At 34.3% G+C, this 17,344-nt stretch overlaps 1 protein-coding gene across 3 annotated transcripts in view; it reads left to right on the plus strand.

Annotated features, from left to right (window-relative positions):
- Positions 1–10,164, plus strand: part of LOC138696661 (galectin-6-like) — a 60,104-nt gene extending 49,940 nt beyond the window's left edge. For all 3 annotated transcript variants that reach the window (XM_069821888.1, XM_069821887.1, XM_069821889.1), the window contains 4 exons: positions 3,261–3,468; positions 7,209–7,418; positions 7,522–7,610; positions 9,130–10,164. In XM_069821888.1, coding sequence (XP_069677989.1) covers positions 3,261–3,468; positions 7,209–7,418; positions 7,522–7,610; positions 9,130–9,457 — 835 coding nt within the window. In that variant the 3' untranslated portion in view covers positions 9,458–10,164. The remainder of the gene's footprint in view (positions 1–3,260; positions 3,469–7,208; positions 7,419–7,521; positions 7,611–9,129) is intronic.
- Positions 10,165–17,344: the final 7,180 nt, after the last annotated feature.

Below are 17,344 nucleotides of genomic sequence, written 5' to 3' on the forward strand. Positions count from 1 at the left end.
TGATACGCCGTTTGCGTTAATTTTTATAGTACAGAGCGAGTCACTTAACTACAGGCCTACATTTTCTACAGGTCACATCCTTACGATTTTCCTTCGTGATATGCAACTGTCTCCCTCACTAAAAATAATATAGCCTATTATGAAGATCTTTAATATCGCCTGGAATTAAATACCAATGCATTCTGTATTATGTTTCATTAATTTATTTTAATATATTTATTTTGTTGGGATGGCTGGAAGAATATCATACCGGTACTAATTTGTGTAGAATGTAAATTGTCTTTAATTGTGTAAACAGGAAATACATAATTTATAATTGACATAATTTAGTTGAGATTTTGATTAAATTATCGATATACAGTGTGTAAACTATATAAACTGTCGAAAAATACTGGTGATAGAGCATAAATTGCTGAACAAAAAAGTCTACTGATTACATTTCCAATTTCTTTACCGTGTTAATATTTATATATTTAAATATTTAAGTATTAACACGATAAAGAAGTTGGAAAGTTAATAAGTGATATGTAAGTGTTAAAAGTGTATTTAGAAAAATGAAGAAAAAAGTCTAATAAATTTTTTCTGCAACTTTTGTGGTTTCCCTAGAAAAAAAATGTTATGAGTCTAATGTTTTTGGAAATGTTAGTAGACCGTTATTATTTACTTCGGTCCGCCACGTACATTGCAACTGTGGTGATATTCTTGTTTACGAATTAGGGTACCTGTTGTCTCTCTTTTATGATGGTGTTGGCGTGTGTTGTACGGAAGGTCCTTGGCAATGACGTTTACATTTAGGCCAAGAGGACTAATAATATAATATATATACTCCTCTTGTTAGGTCTACTCGAACAGTAAATATTGGACTACTATCAATCCTAAAAACATGATATTTTAGGAATTAAAACAAAGATAGAAGAAAAAACAAAATTTTACTATACGTCATGTTTAGTAGTCTGTATAATTTTGGCAGTTTATAACGTTTACACTCTGTATAAGACGTGACGTGACGTGACGTGACATGACGACGACATTAGAGGTACGATATGCTAATATGTACTGTGTGTATGTATATATATATACTTTATATTAAGTTCCACCGTACCTGTATAGTCTAAGGCAGCGGTCATCAGCATACTGCACTTTCGGGCTAGCGTCTCTTACCCGCAGGTCTCTTATAGCACCAGTGTGGCATCCGTAGCTGCTGGTGGGTATGCTTTCTCTTGCACGACGGGGTGCATATTGTGATTCCCTCCTTACCCTTTACCCATTTGAGCGAGGCTGACGACCACTGTTCTAAGGCGTCATGCCTTGGACTATCGTTACACAATGAGCGCAAGTTCGAATCTTCATGGGAGAAGTAGTTTTCTTATGAAATTTTAGCAGATATATGAGGCTAGTGCCCTCCCATTCACCATAGTGATGAATCTGGAAAGCTATAGTGAGTAGCGGAATTCAGTTTCCAAAGTCAGCTATAACGACTGGAGGATCGTCGTGCTAACCACATTACGTACTGATTGGATGCTTGTTCACCTTTGCTGTAGCTTGTGGACTTGATACCAGCAACAGGCTAGTCTCTTTGACTCTCCATGGGCTGTCGCACAACGGACAGATTGACATTATTTATTTATAATTCAGAGAATTCAATTCTTAAATATACCTACATTTCCTTACGTGGTTTTGTTTCCGTTAGCTAGGAAGTGAAATGTAACAATTGCCTATATATAGAATAATATGCTATAATATAATGCAGCATGTAGGCCTATAATACTCGTATAGGAACATATTTGTGAGTTACCGACACCAAATCAAATGACGACTTGCACTAATACTAATGAACTACTGATAAATATAGGCTATATATAGCAAATAATTTTATTACACCTGGTCGATTGAATTCAAAGTTATCTCATCTTAAGCGTATGAAACATTTTGTCCAACTTTTTATGATGAAATGTGGTTTAACTTTCATGAATATTAAGTCAAATACTACTTATTCACATACATATTTTTTGTGATCAGCATAGATATGAAGTGTTAGGATTTTATTTTCGGATTTATTTACGAAAATTTTAGTAATAATGACACGTGTAAAATTAATTATTTCAATATTAAAGGAGACCATAAAATGCTGTGGTATGTTGTAACAGGAAGAATGAAATATTTTTGGTAGGTTTATATTAAAACTGTTAAGATGCGAAATATAAAATGAAACTAGTGTAGTAGGTAGCCTACATTATAATGATCAAGCAACGTGCTTATCGATATTGTGAAGGTTGTTCGTTATCATTAAACAAGAGTAACAATTATATGAATATTAGCATACACAAAAAAATTCAATTGATATTGTTCAGTTATATTTTGATCTGAAAGTGAAGCAATCAAATTGCTTAAAAAATGTGTATGAACAATAATGTAAAGTATGATGAATTTACGGTTGTTTGTATTTCTATCATTAAAGCAAATATTTACTTATAGTAAGGTATTTGATTAAAGCTTCAATTCTATGTAAACAGATCTACATCTCTTACTATAGTACATGCTATGGTTCTTTAAACGTGCATCCATTAAGAACTGTCACATGCTGATTATTAATTTGCTTCGTATCTTGGGACTAATGTGAAGGTTAAGATGCCGTATGCAATTTGTAAATTGTTTATTTTTACATTATCATTTTCCGAGATTACATAAATGCTTAATCTAGATGCTAATGCTATCTTTATCGTTACATAACATGTACAATATAGGTATTCAGCGATTAGTTATCCACGTACCTTGACGATTATTATGAGACCTCATTTTATCTGAACGAAAACTGTTTCATTGAGAAAGTCCAGTTATTACTTTCGTATTCAATATCAGTAGAAAATGTTGTACTTATGTTATTGGGTATGAAAGGCACGTAAAGAGACAGTAAATTGCGTTACCATTACGAAGATCAAAAAACAGAAGAGAATTATTGAAAAGACCAAAACTTTCAATTTTGAAGTTGTGAAGCCTTAGGATGATGATGATTACAAAGATGAAATGATAGGGTCTCTATGCGAATAGCAGGGGTGGTGTAGGTATAATTTAATTTAAATGGTTTGTATTTATTTTAAATACTTATTGACTTAAAATTAATTTCTTGCAAGATACATTAAACTTTCACTCCACTTACATATAAGCAGTATATGCATATATATTTGTAAGTATTTTTAATTGCAAATGTTAGCAATCAGAATATTGAATTTTAGATTTGAAAAACAAGTTTGGTGTTGCAGGTTTTCAGTGAACTTAGCATGTGGTACTAGCCAAACAAACGATGTGGCTTTACACTTGAACCCCAGATTCGATCAGAATCATGTTGTGAGGAACTCTCGGCTGGGAGGTCGCTGGGGACAAGAAGAATGCACGTCTTCACAGAGAAATCCCTTCAAGCGTGGAGCAAATTTCCATATGCTCATTTTAGCAACAGAAGACGAGTTTATGGTAAACATTTGTGTATATATATGTATACTTTTATCTCTTCTTATTACTTATAGTATATTTTACATCTTACGCAATGGCCTTTGGCTTTCATCATGTAGAAAAATCAAATAATGGGGAGCCTTATTTTTCTACTTTCCTTTTTGTTTGAGGAAGGCATGGCATGGATTTGCTTTCAGCTGGCCGGACCCTGGATATGGAACCCTGCACGTAGGCTTCCATTGACCCATATATATTCGATGACTGTCCACGTCTGACAGGTGGTCTGAGTGACATTCGTGAATCTAATGCTGACATCCTGTTTCAGTGCCAGATCCTATTCTCAGAGAGTACCTGATAAGCTTCAGGGGACGGAGCTTCAAACTCTTTCTATATTAGCATCGGAAACACATACAGTCCCCAAGACCTCACCTCATCCAATTTTTAATTAATGCAGATGATAATTGGAATGAGGGAGAAAGTGGAGAGTGGTGGTGGAATAGAGGGAAACTGAAGTACTCCTAAAAAAAAGAAAACCCTCTGCAACGACTGCTTTGTTCACTACAAATTCCATCACAACTAAGCTGCCTGGATGGAAGACTAGCATGCTAGCTCTTGAGCTACAGATGCAGTCTGCATAGGCAGAGAGAGAACTATTTCCTTGGGGGGGGGGGGGGCAAAGCAAAACCATAGAATTCCGATATAACGAGATTATGGGGGACATCATTTATCTCCTTTCCCGTTATAGCTTGACCTTGGTACAGTATATCGGAATATGATCATTTAATTAAAATATTGTAAAATAAAGTAAAACTGTAACAAAATATACAGACAATTTTACTTTTTTTTCCCTCTTGTACAGAGGAGAGACCTGAAGGCTTACACTGCAGCCTGAGGCTTATTGTGCTTACCACTCCTATTCTGTGAATGATTGGGTAGCCGAACGGCCGCACTCTTTTACAAGTACAGCACACTGCACCGTGAACTTAACCCGGGCTATTGTATGGATGATATGTGAATTAATGATGGCGAAATGAGTCCGAGGTCCAAACTGAAAATTACCCAGCAATTCTGCTTCAATTGATTGAGGAAACTCGGAAAATCCCCAACCAAATAACTTGCCCCGACCAGGATTTGAACCTGAGCCCGCTCGTTTCTTGTTCCAAGTAATGTTTTGAATTCTTTATGTAAATTTATTAATAATTTATTTCATAAAATATAATGTCGTGATGGATGCTAACCATCACTCCACAGTGGGTGGATAAATTTTACATTTACTCTATCTGTTTATGTAAAAAAGCAAGATGTCATATCAAATGTAAATTCTAATTATTTTACTTAATCTCTTCTCTAAGTTTACACATTATACCAGGATTACTTTTCTTTTTTCTGCATTGTTGTGCAGTATGTTACTCATATTTCTCCAAGTGGCTGCTTGAACACCTGCAGAGTTCTAACACATCAGCACAAAAAAACAAAAAACATTACAGTTCCATTCCTTAAATGAGGTATAGAAATTTTTAAACATTCAGAAATTTAAAATTAATATTATAGTCCAGACACATGGTCTGGAGACATTAATTCGTCAATTTAAGCATAGAAACTTAATCATAAACAAAAGCAAGAAAAATCTTTTGAATTCAATATTTTATAACGTTAATAGAAAAAAAGAGTTCGGCCAAGTTTGGGGAGGCAGTGCCCCCCCCCCTCCATAACTCCGCCTATGGCGGTCTGTATTTTAGGAGAGATGTGTTACCTTGTAATGATGTCTTTGTTTCATTTCCAAGCTATGTTGAATGAAATTTAGGTGCATTAGTTCTTTGTATACAAATTCATAAGTAGCCTATGTCACGAAACTTCAATGTCTGCGCACAACAACAACATTCGTGAGCAAGAAATCTTTTGATTCAAGAGTACTAGTATTAAATATACTGTACACATACAGAGACACATGGAACTTCGAAGAGTGAGAAGTTACAATATAAAAATTGTTGTCCAACAGCGCATTGTTGTCTAAAATATTTCTAAATACTGGCTGTGGCTGGTTTGGGTTGATCAGTTAGGTTGGGTAGTGTTGGTTTCGGTTGATTTGAGTAGTGTTGGCTTCAGTTGGTATAAGTTGTGTTGGTTTCGATTGTTTTTGCATCGGTTGATTTATATTTTTGCATCAGTTGATTTTTGCTCGTAAGTGCACAAATTTCTTTGCAAGGGCAGCTGATTAGGCCATCACTGGTTTAGGTTGTGTTGGGTTTGGGTTTTTGGCTTTGAGTTAAGTTTGTTATGTTGCGCTGGTTGAGTGTGGGTATTTGGATATTGGTACCAATACCTCCTATCACTAAAACCTTTCTACATTGCTAGTTTGATAGTGTCAAATTCCGCTTTTGAAATGGAGACTCACACGCAAGGAAGAAATGTTTATCCTCAGTGATAAGATTGCAAATATCTAATTTTGACACTGGCACAGGATCATTTTGACGTGAGCGAGAAATGGTCAGCAAATTTTGCCTGGAGCCCTCTCATCCAGAGGAATGACATTTTAATAACATACCAGTATCCATGATATGGGATGCAGATATTGACTTAATTTTTATCATGTTAGAAAATTAATTGTCTTCATCTCGATATAGCTATTGTACAGTGAAAAATCTGGTATAATCACAAGCATTATAACAACTGTAGTACCTAGAACGAATATGTAAATATTGCTTAAATTAAATTATTGCCACGAGAAGTTTTAGGTTGTATTTGGTACTCCCTGCCTGTCTGTCTGTCTCTCTTTCTCTGTCTACCTTTGTCTAATACCTACTTGTAGAATGGATATTCACAAAATCATAGTTTCTAAAATGAATTAAAAGCATTATATACTGTATATAATTATTGTAACTAAAGTAATGAATGTACCGGTACCAGTATTTTAAATGTCAAAAAACTTTTAAATTTTTTGTTACCGGTATATGTAATTTTAGTGTAAAAAGGAAACGAATGTGCAAGATTATTAGTGAAATTGGTAACACATATTATGTTGTTGTTGTTTTCTAATGCCAGGCATTTGACAATGAAGTCGTTAAATGGCAAGTTGCAGCCGATTTAAGTGAACGCCATATTTTAACGTTTTGGTGGCTACTTCATTCACACACAACCCCCAGAATGTCTGGAGGACCACACCTGCTGTTGGTCGACGGGTCCATTGGACCTAGCTGGGAGATCTTGTTGATCACCAGCTTTCCCTCCTTAAGCCACTGGAGGACGATTTTAGTGCCATAGCAGGTCAGCACTAGGAACAGAAAAGTAGAAAGAGGAGGAAGGAAAGGGAAATGAACCCCTAGGCCTCGAATACTCTAATGCCATCGGGGTCGAAGAAAGTAAGAGTTCAGTCAGAGGACTGGATACGAAAGGGTAAAGAGGGAATTATTAAATATCGTCGTTGTTCCTGCAATAACGCCTATGTGACATTTTTATCGATTTTCAGATTTTTCATCTATTAAATAACTTAAATAGTAATGCTGCGAATAATAAAATCTCCTATATGTGATTATATTTCTTTGTTTCGAAAATTTAAGAATTCACAGTCTCCTATGTACGGCTGCCATAGGACGAATAAATGTGTTTTTCTTCCTACTGAACAATTTTATATTTTGCACATAGGAGTTATTGCAGGAACAACGACAATATATTATGTAAGCTCTCTTCGTGTTTGTAAATGTCATAAATATGTTACAGTACTTTTAGTCATATGTTTTCATTTGAATTTCTTCTATTTACAGATTGCAGTGAACAGTATCCATTTTTGTTGCTATGCATATCGCATGCCAAAAATTAAGGTTCAAGCAGTGCAAATTCATGGAGATGTTGTAATATCTGCTCTCGAATATCGTATGACAGATGCTTATCCCGAAATAAGAGAAGATTTTGAAATTCCAAAAATTACTATCTCACCCAATATGCCACTGTCTGACAATATCAAGGATAAGGTGGTAAGAATTAAAATTCGTAATGTTTTTTTTGCATAAATGGTTACAATATTTAATTTTATACTTCAAATTATTTACGATATTAATTTTGTATTGTCATGAGCAGATTCTACCAATGCTGGGAAATCTGTCAACTGGTCTCCTAATTGGACAAGAACTTGAAATAGTTGGCCGAATAAAACTCTTGCCACATTCGTAAGTATAAGTATTATTTTCATTCATTCATAGTTTTCAGCTCAAGAGCAGGTCTTTCTCTGCAAACCCAGCATTCTCCAATCTTTCTTATTTTCTTGAATAATTTCAAGGGAAAAATGTTCCTGGGCTGGGTATTGATCCTGGGACCTTTGGCTGAACGCACAAACGCATCAGGAACTTCACCTGACATCGTCGTCTCAACTTTTCCCTTGATACAGTGTTGGATGTCGCCTAAAAAGTAACTGCAAATTTTATTCGTCAACTGTAGTAATGTGGCTGTGGAAAGTAACACAGGGTGCTTCAGGTAGAATTACGCTCATACTCAGCAATTCAGTAAAGTGAAGGAATTACGTACAGTGGCTCTACATAGCTGTTTATAAGTTCAGCAGCGTCTAGATGTTATATTTATTTTTCTCGAAAAAGTCATAGATTACTATTGGTAATATAACAAACGTTATTTGACAAAATTTGCTCGTTTTGATCTGATACATGACTCATGTGAATTAATTTAATAAGTTTCCTTCTGCTCTTTATAATATACATTAAGATAAATGTATCTTATACAATATATTTTTCGACACTTTTTGTTGTTGCTACAATAAAATGTACACTAAAAGTTTGATACATGAAGCATTTAATAGAAAATATTTAAAAAGTACTTATGAAATTCAATTCAGTACTAGCATTCATTCTATTAACCACTGAAGATAAGAATGAAAAACTGTTGTCTTATAATTTTATTGCAATTAATTGATCTGCATTATTCTTTCTGTAGCTTCCTAATAAAATACTTCAATGTTGTTCTTCCTATTATTGGAGTTGAGTTTATCATAGAGGAGATGTTCTTCCAAAATTTCATTTTTGTTACATATTGGGCAGTTTGTTGTTGTTGTTAATTTGAATTTGTTGAGATGTTCAGTGAGACCATTATGTCCTGTGAACAATCGGAAATGTGAGACTGCTTTCTTTCGAAGTTTTGTTAAAGTGTGTTTTTCTTCATTGATTTCTTCATACAGTTTGCCTTTCAGTTCTTCAGTGTTGCTTTAATTTGGGTAGCTTTTTTCAGCTAATTTATCAGCTTATTCATTATCAAGCATACCTATATGGGATAGTATCCCCTGGAAGACAATTTTCTCATTTTATTTCTTGATTTGATGAATGGAAAAAACTTATAGTACCTGATATAATTTATTCATTTTGAATCTTGCGTACATCACTTTTAACACTTGAATATAATTAATTGATTAACTAGTGGACTTACTAGGTAGTGTTAATTATGTAAGATTTGTCCGGCTTACAGCTGTTTCAGTGCTTCACGCACCATCCTCAGGGCCTACTAGATGTTCAGTTATTTTTGGTATGCTGTCTTTCGATATTGTTTCATTTATAAAAAAAAGTATTAATGTGTCACTTAACTGCATTCCATCTTACTTTCTACTTCTTGATCCTATATGACTGTTACATAATTAACACTAGTAAGTCCACTAGTTAATCAATTAATTATAATTTATTGTTTCAGCTTCTTCGTAAACTTGCAGAGTTCAGATCTGACGTGGCCTCATCCAGACATATTTCTGCATCTGAACCCTCGTTTTTTAGTGGGTTCTGGGTGCTGTGTAGTTCTAAACTCCTGGCACAAAGGACGCTGGGGAGTGGAACAAAGGTTTCCTCTGCTCTTCAGGCCAGGTCGACCGTTTTCAATAAAGATTTTATGCAAACGAGAAGAATATTTTATAACTGTGGATGGTGTCCAGTTGGGATCTTTTCGCTATCAATCCTCTCCCCACGTAGTGAACACCATGTTCGTTCAAGGAGATGTTGTGATTAAAGAGATCACTGTGAGCTAGCAAAGAGTCTGTGATCAAGACTTTATATCATAATGGCCTGTATTGTCACTCTGGTGATTTGTGTATTACGTGACAACGAATTTTTGAGTTGCTTTGTGTTTAAGTTTGTGATAATAATGAAAAGCAAGAATTTCTTCAGTATAGAAGAATGCAATGCAGAGTAGCGGGTTTGTGACTTTTGTTAGTCTGCAGCAAGCTTACGCTGAGCCTGATATTCACCAAAGATTTAAAAAGGGAGGGAGATTATGACTGTTTCTATTGCATTTCATTATCTCGCTTTAGTGTTAGCTAAAGAAGATGCTTTTATGAGACACTTTCATGAAATGCAAGTGATTTTGTAGCTTGAATGCTAAATTGTTTATACCTATAAAACTGTACTTAGGAAAATGGAAGTTCTAGAAGTTACAGCAATACGAAAAGTGAAAAAGTGACAGCCTTCCAATCATATACTTAATTTAATGACACCAATAGGAGTTTTATAGGAAAGTGTCCCTATATAATTATCTTCAAATGTGGTTTCTACCTCATTGGAGTAAAATTCACTTCGTGGTGCTTACAGTCCATTAAAGGTTAATTATTGAAATTCTATAGCCATAGTTTTTATAAAATATTTTGAAATGGGTCCAAGATGAAACATGTATATGTGTAAATTATAGAATGAAATGTCATTATTAATATATAAAATTAGGAATAAATTATTTTCTCTATTTGTATTTTTCTATATTGATGTTTTCCAATATACTTACCTTAACTTATTTTGGAGATGATCTGGTAAAATCGATGTATCTACAGCAGTGAGTGGTTCCAAAACTTTATGAACTAGTTAACTACTTCTATTCCAGATACGGAAAAAGTTATTTTTGGTATGCTGTCTTTCGATATTGTTTCATTTATCAAAAAAAGTATTAATGTGTCACTTAACTGCATTCCATCTTACTTTCTACTTCTTGATCCTATTTAAAGTCGATTGCCACAAGATGTATGTTCTATCAGAAGGAGCGAATCAAGAATGGTATGGGCCACTGGCGAAAGTAACAATAAGATTTCTTGTGAAAAAAATAAAAAATAATAGCAATAATAATAATAATAATAATAATAATAATAATAATAAATTAATAATAGTAAATAATTAACAAGGATTACACTGAACACATGGACGAAATATGTAGAAGAGTTGTATAAAACAGGTAATCGTCTAGATGAGTTAGCTATAGAAGACGTAAAAGAATTTTCTATTTTAAAGGAAGAAGTTGAACTAGTGCTTAGGGAAATGAAGAATGGGAAAGCACAGGAGTTGATGGACTCCCCATTGAATTAGTGAAATGTTTGGGTGAAGATAAAAGGAAATTCCATCGTTATACAACGAAATATATGAGAAAGGCGAATGGCCTGAAGATTATACGGAGAGAATGTTGCTTCCAATACAGTACTGTATATTTGTCACAGTATGTTATAGGTGTTTTCTCTCTCTCTCTCTCTCTGTGGATTTCATGAAGACTTTTAGCAACTAGAGGCATCAATGAACGCTCATTTCCATCCAGGGGGAGTGCTGGAAATAATTTAACAAAGGCTCAAAATAAAAAGGGTTGGGGGGGGGCAGTCAGCAGAGGACAGGGGAAACAATAGTTGCGGTACTTTAAAGTACCGATAATAATAATAATAATAATAATAATAATAATAATAATACTGTAATAATAATATCCTTTCACTTTTAAATATGTTCTAAACTGTCATTTCATTCACCGATGTGTTCAGCGCACTGTAAGACACACTCAAGTGTCAGTAATGAGACAATGATTTTTCAACCAGGACAGTAGCCTATAAACAGGACCTCGTCCCATTCTTTCATAGGTTTGCTGATAAATTTTAATATTCATTAAACTGGACAAGTGGGAGACTGTAAATTTACGTCTTTCACAAATGGCAATGTCATTCATTACATTAAAGCTTCTTTCAGCTTCCATGCTGGTAATGCTAATAGAAATCACGATTTTTTGCTTTGGCTATAGTTAATGGCAACAGGGCATTGTTCTTTCTTATTAAGTTGTCCACCATGAGATCTCGGAAGTCATAACTATAGAAAGTCTCCAACAAGCAGTGCAAAAGCTGCTAAATTCAAATATTTTCAATTGATCACTTTATCAGAAAATAGAAGACTGTTAAATTAAAAAAAAGTGTGTTCATTCTATAGATTTTTCCTCGCGGGCTACTTTAACCAAGAACTCGGAACAAATATAAATATTTAACAAAGGGCTCACGCGAGCCTACTCCAGCACACCACTATTCTCATCCTACGTGTCTAAATTTCATGTTTATAGGTTGAGTAGTTTAAGAATTAGATTTTTCTAAAATGCAACATTTTTTGGATAACGAATTCTGCATACCAGCACTGTTCATCATTAACTTAATATTTTAGTGCACAATAAAAACACATTACCCGTTTTTCCCGCATAAAATACAATTTTTATACTGGTACTTCAGTTCACAAAACTTGGAAAGACGTATAATTATGATGTGTCAGATATTCACTTTTGAAAAGTTCATAAACCGAATCTCTTTTAAGTTAGTCAAAATTGACCGTTTTTGTATTTGAGCTTTTGTATTCTTGTTCCTTACTGAAATGCAATCTTTCTTACCTGACATTATCTCTATTATAAAAGACCCATTAGTTTTGCTGTACTTGGGTCTAGTGTTTTCCTACACTCAGCATCTGGAGTAGGCCTACACAGAATGCCTTTTTCATTAATTTTTTTTACGCTCTTCAGGCCAGGTAGTTTAAAATTCCAAATTCGTTTCGTATTCCTTTATAGTCCAACTGGCTGGTAAAATGAAGTACTGTATTGTCATTTTTGCACTCCGACTCTCTGAATGACAAAACTTCTCTTTAAGCTGATTCAAGACTACGCATTCACTCCCTTCCTCATCCTTAAAATTTTGGGTAAGGAAAACGTGTATTTCCTCGAGGCGAATTGAATTTTGAATTTTTAAGAAATGAAAAATTTTGGATTTTGGAAAATTTGAACAAATATCATAGCATAATTTGTGCTGCATATCAAATGAAAGCCTATACCATGAGCTTTAAAATGACATCAGATCAGCTTTATAGCTATAATAGCTTTGGAGCTAGACCTTTTTATTTCTAAAGATGTGGGAAAATCGATAAATTGTCATTCTTTGACGAATCAAAACAAATTTATATTGTCAAAAATCCTAGATATCCTAGAATTTATAGTGTTTGTTGACAGCATGAGTGCATCTAAATAACAAAAATGAAGAAGGAAATCTGAAATATCAGTGTCCAAAAAAGTTCAGAAATGGCTGATTTGACAGAATGATCTGTGTGCGAATTCTGCCTAGATAATGAATGTCAACTGTTTTCAATGAAATTTTAATGTGTTGTCTTGGTGGAGATCCAGTGCGATATTGACTCCCTGTTACAGGATTCCTGCCTTGTATCCATTTAATATCAGGTCGAAAAAAGTTCAAATATAAGCTAAAGCCTTGGTTTTTCTGAACCGACGCATGTGATGTGCGAGGCCTGCCTCACACAAATCCAGAGATAGTGAGTAATTTCTATGGCTGTGAGGTACGCAGACCTCGCATCTCGCAGTTGTAGAAACCATTCACTCTCCCGTGTAGTCCAGATTTGTCTGAGGCAGGCCTTGCATGTTGCGTCAGTTCACAAAAACCAAGGCTTCAGGTTAAACTCTCCTAGGAATGAATGAATGAATGAATGAATGAATGAATGAATGAATGAATGAATGAATGAATGAATGAATGAATGAAGTGGGCAATTGAATGAGTAGGTGATGGAATGAACAAATTGAGTACTGGTAATGGTAAGCAAATAAATGAAAGATGGAAAAGGTGAGTGAAGATAAATAAAAAAAAAATAAAGCAGAGAATAAATCAAATTGGTGAGCAAAAGAGTAGGTGGAAAAATGAATAGGTTGATGAAAGAGTAGGTGAATTAATGAATAAGTAGATTAATAAATAATTGAGCAGTAGAATGAGCTATATGAATGAATGCGAGAATGATCAGGTGAATGACTGGATTAATGAATGAATTAAATAAATGTGTAAATCAACTAACAAATGGGTAAATGAGATACATATATGGTAGAGTGATCATCTCTCCCTTATTTTCCGGGAATTTCCGTATTTGAGCTTTTTTTTTTTTTTATCCTCCCAGCTCCTGTACTGACATCCAAATCTTCCCGTATTTTTCTTTATCAATTATGAGTGCTAATTTCTTAATGTAACCTAATAATAACTATGTATGTATGTATGTATGTATGTATGTATGTATGTATGTATGTATGTATGTATGTATTTATTCACACTGCAATGGGTATATACCCGGTGGCAGTGGTAACTAATTACACTCAATAATGACAATAATAAACACAATAATAATACTAATAATTAATACTAACAATAATAACAGGGAACATCCTAAATTAAATGAAGCACGATCACTTAAAATAACATTTAAAGTAAATCTAATTTGTATCTTAAACCTAAGTTCGAACTAAAACCCACGAGTATGATATGTTCATACCTGCAAAAGTACCTTTCAACACTACACTCATTTCGCTGTCAACTCACTCACTGCACTGGAACTACGACACATTTCACTGATTCTATTCTTATTTCACTAACACTTCAAAAACATTTCACTGTTCAAATACTTTGCACTGCCACTATAAACTATAAAGCTTCACTGACAGGAACACGTTTCACTTACACAACACACTTCACTGACATCACATAATTCTTCACTGATACAACACTTCAATAACAAAATATCATTTACACCCTTTAAATACTGTGTATAATTACCGTCTATTAGTAAAGTCCTTAAGCCTATTTTTAAATACACTTTGGTTGTTGGTAAAGCCTTTAGTAAGTCTGCAGGTAAAGCATTCCAGTCCCTGATAGTGCGATTGAGAAAAGAAAACTTTCCAGTGTCCGTCCTCTGTCTTCTTTCCCTCAATTTATAAACTACGTGAAGATTATTATTTTTTGGTCCTACAGAATACATCTGTTATGGTAACAATTAATATTAGAGGATAAAAATTTGCTCCTGTGCCAGGGATCGAATCCGAATCCTTGGTTCTACGTACCAAGCGCTCTCACCATTGAGCTATGCCGAAGTTCAATCCACAGCACCCGATCGAACCCCCCCCCCCCCCCCACTCCTCCAGTGTTTTTCCCTTTGTAGCCTGACTCCAAGTTGGGCATGTATGTTGACATTTTATATTAAGTCAACTGCCATTATTAACTAATAATAACTGCTAAATATATTTAGATATAAACTGACATTAACATCGATAGTTTAGTAGGGACCAATCAGTACATTAATTCTGTTTTGATGATCCTGGATTGTTTGGTGTAACTGTGTGCATTTATAATTGTGAAGAGTTTATTTTCAGTTTGTAGATAAGACGAGTATTAAATATTCTGCGACATTCTGTTGACAAATATAAAGAAGTTAAAATTTAAAAAAACATGGACATGTTTTAAATATTATGGTAGGCTACTCAATATTGAAATGTCATATTTATATTAGAATTAAACAATACTTCTTTATATTTAATATAAACAATTCAATCTGTGAATTGTGACTTCACATTTTTCATTTCATTTATTGTATTCCATAGATCTTACATTAGCATTGAAGCTTTAAGATGTGGAGCAAGTCAGAAATTCTACAACATTACAATTTTTTGACGAGATGCAATGAAATGAGTCTGAGGATTCGCCACAGATTACCTGGCATTTTTCTTATGGTTAGGGAAAACAGGGTGCGAATTAAGATTTCTGATGAGGAGGAATAGAATCCTATATAGAGAAAACCATATATAAAATTATTATTATTATTCTCATTCGATATGTCTCAATGCTTGGTCGCACTGAGTTCCTTGTCTTCAATCTTGATTATAATAATAATAATAATAATAATAATAATAATAATAATAATAATAATAATAATAATAATTATTATTATTATTATTATTATTATTATTATTATTATTATTATTATTATTATTATTATTATTATATTCATGAGCAGGCTTAAGATAAGAGTGTAATTCTTAAATTATTGATTGTTGTCAGCTTGCCAGTGATGATGATACATCAATATTATTTTCTTTGTTTACTTTATACCAGACATCTCCAAAAGCCTACTCGCGAGTAAGCCCCTGAACGGAACCAAAGCCAATACGTAATGAGCACGCTCTGCCTCATCCATCCTCATCTGTACTGTACTCAATGTTTATGCACAAACGAAGAGCAGTGGCGGACTGCCATTATCACTGTGTTGGTCGGAGTGTTCCACCGTTTCACAATGTCTTCTAATCATGGACGTAGTACATTCAAGGATAAATAGGAAGAGAAATATTTTTGTGTTAGTGGGGAGAATGTGAAATGCTTAAGTTGTTCGAAAAATTTTAAGGGTATGTTAAAATTCAACATGTGACGACAATACTCGACTCTTCACAAAGAACATCATACAATTACAGGCATGTTGGACATGTGAAAAATAATTTATTTTGGGGCTATCTGTATAACTGTTGTTATACATAATAATCAGTGTATTACAAAACGTTTACACTCAGTTCCGCATGACAAACATATAGTTTTTCATTTAATTTTAGGTGAAATGTGTAGGCCTACAAATATTTTGATAAATATAAAATAAGAAAATACAAACACAAATCGCACATGTGTCCTCAGTTTTAAACAATAAAAGCTTCTTGCTAGCTATGTTCTAGCTTGACATATTGGAAAATCAATGAAGTCCTTTACAGAAGCATCATTTGCAAAATAGTGCATACAGGACGTTACTAAAATACTGTGTCCAGAACAAAGTCAAAGTTTAAGAAAATTAAATTGTTTCCAATTACAGTTCAGAGAAGGAATTTCAAGATAGCAAATGTAATTGAATCTGAAATCGAAACCACAATTAACTAGTTTGTAGCTTACTCACTTGCATTGGACGAAAGCACAGATAGAAATGACAAAGCTCACCTAGCCATCTTCATCCGACATTTTACTGTGTCTGAATGTCTTCTAGATGTAATTACAAAATACAACTGGAGAAGATCTTTTCCAGGCACTGAAAGGCACTATTGATCAGCAGGGGCGGCTTTCGAAGGGGGGCTGCGGAGCTGCAGCACCCCCAGACATTTGTGGCTCTTGTCTAGTTTTATGTTGTGAAATAAATTTATTATACAGTCTCTATTTAGCGGCTCGAATTTTTTTTATAAAATTTAGCTCTCATGCACACAATCGTTAGTGAAGTCACTTCCTCCCCTGGTGCTGCCAGAGCGAAACCAGAGACAAGGACTATAGGATGAAGCCACTTCCTCCCCTGGAGCTGCCAGTCTCGTCTCGGATGCTTTGCGCGTTAATTTTACCCCTCCCACTGCTGTCCCTTGCCGCGAATCCAGAGTTTCCAGGCGCTGCAAAATTTGCAGCAGTTTGTCAGTAGCGCGCAGTTTTAAATACATTTTCTTTAATGTTGTGAGTGTAACAAGTGCAGCAATGTTTAATTCTGTACAATATTTACAGTCTGTTCAGTTCAGTACCTTAACAATTCAGGAGAAATGTGAAATTAAGTGCCCATCAGTTGAATCTCATAATGGAAAGAGCCGCTAAACAAAATACAAAGGCTCGCATGTTTTTTGCTAATTTATCCAGTATCCCTGCTTTCTTCTCTCGATCTCCTCACAGTCTATTAGATTATTGTGTTTCAAAGACAATTCCATCAGCTGGGGCAACAAGATGGAGTTTTAAAATAAGAACAGTAAATGTTGTTCATGAGAAGAAGGAGCCATTGCTAGAATGTTTTCAAGCCATAATGGAATTTGAAACGTCTAA

The sequence above is a fragment of the Periplaneta americana genome, chromosome 3 (genome assembly GCF_040183065.1).
Source record: "Periplaneta americana isolate PAMFEO1 chromosome 3, P.americana_PAMFEO1_priV1, whole genome shotgun sequence".
NCBI lineage: Eukaryota > Metazoa > Arthropoda > Insecta > Blattodea > Blattidae > Periplaneta > Periplaneta americana.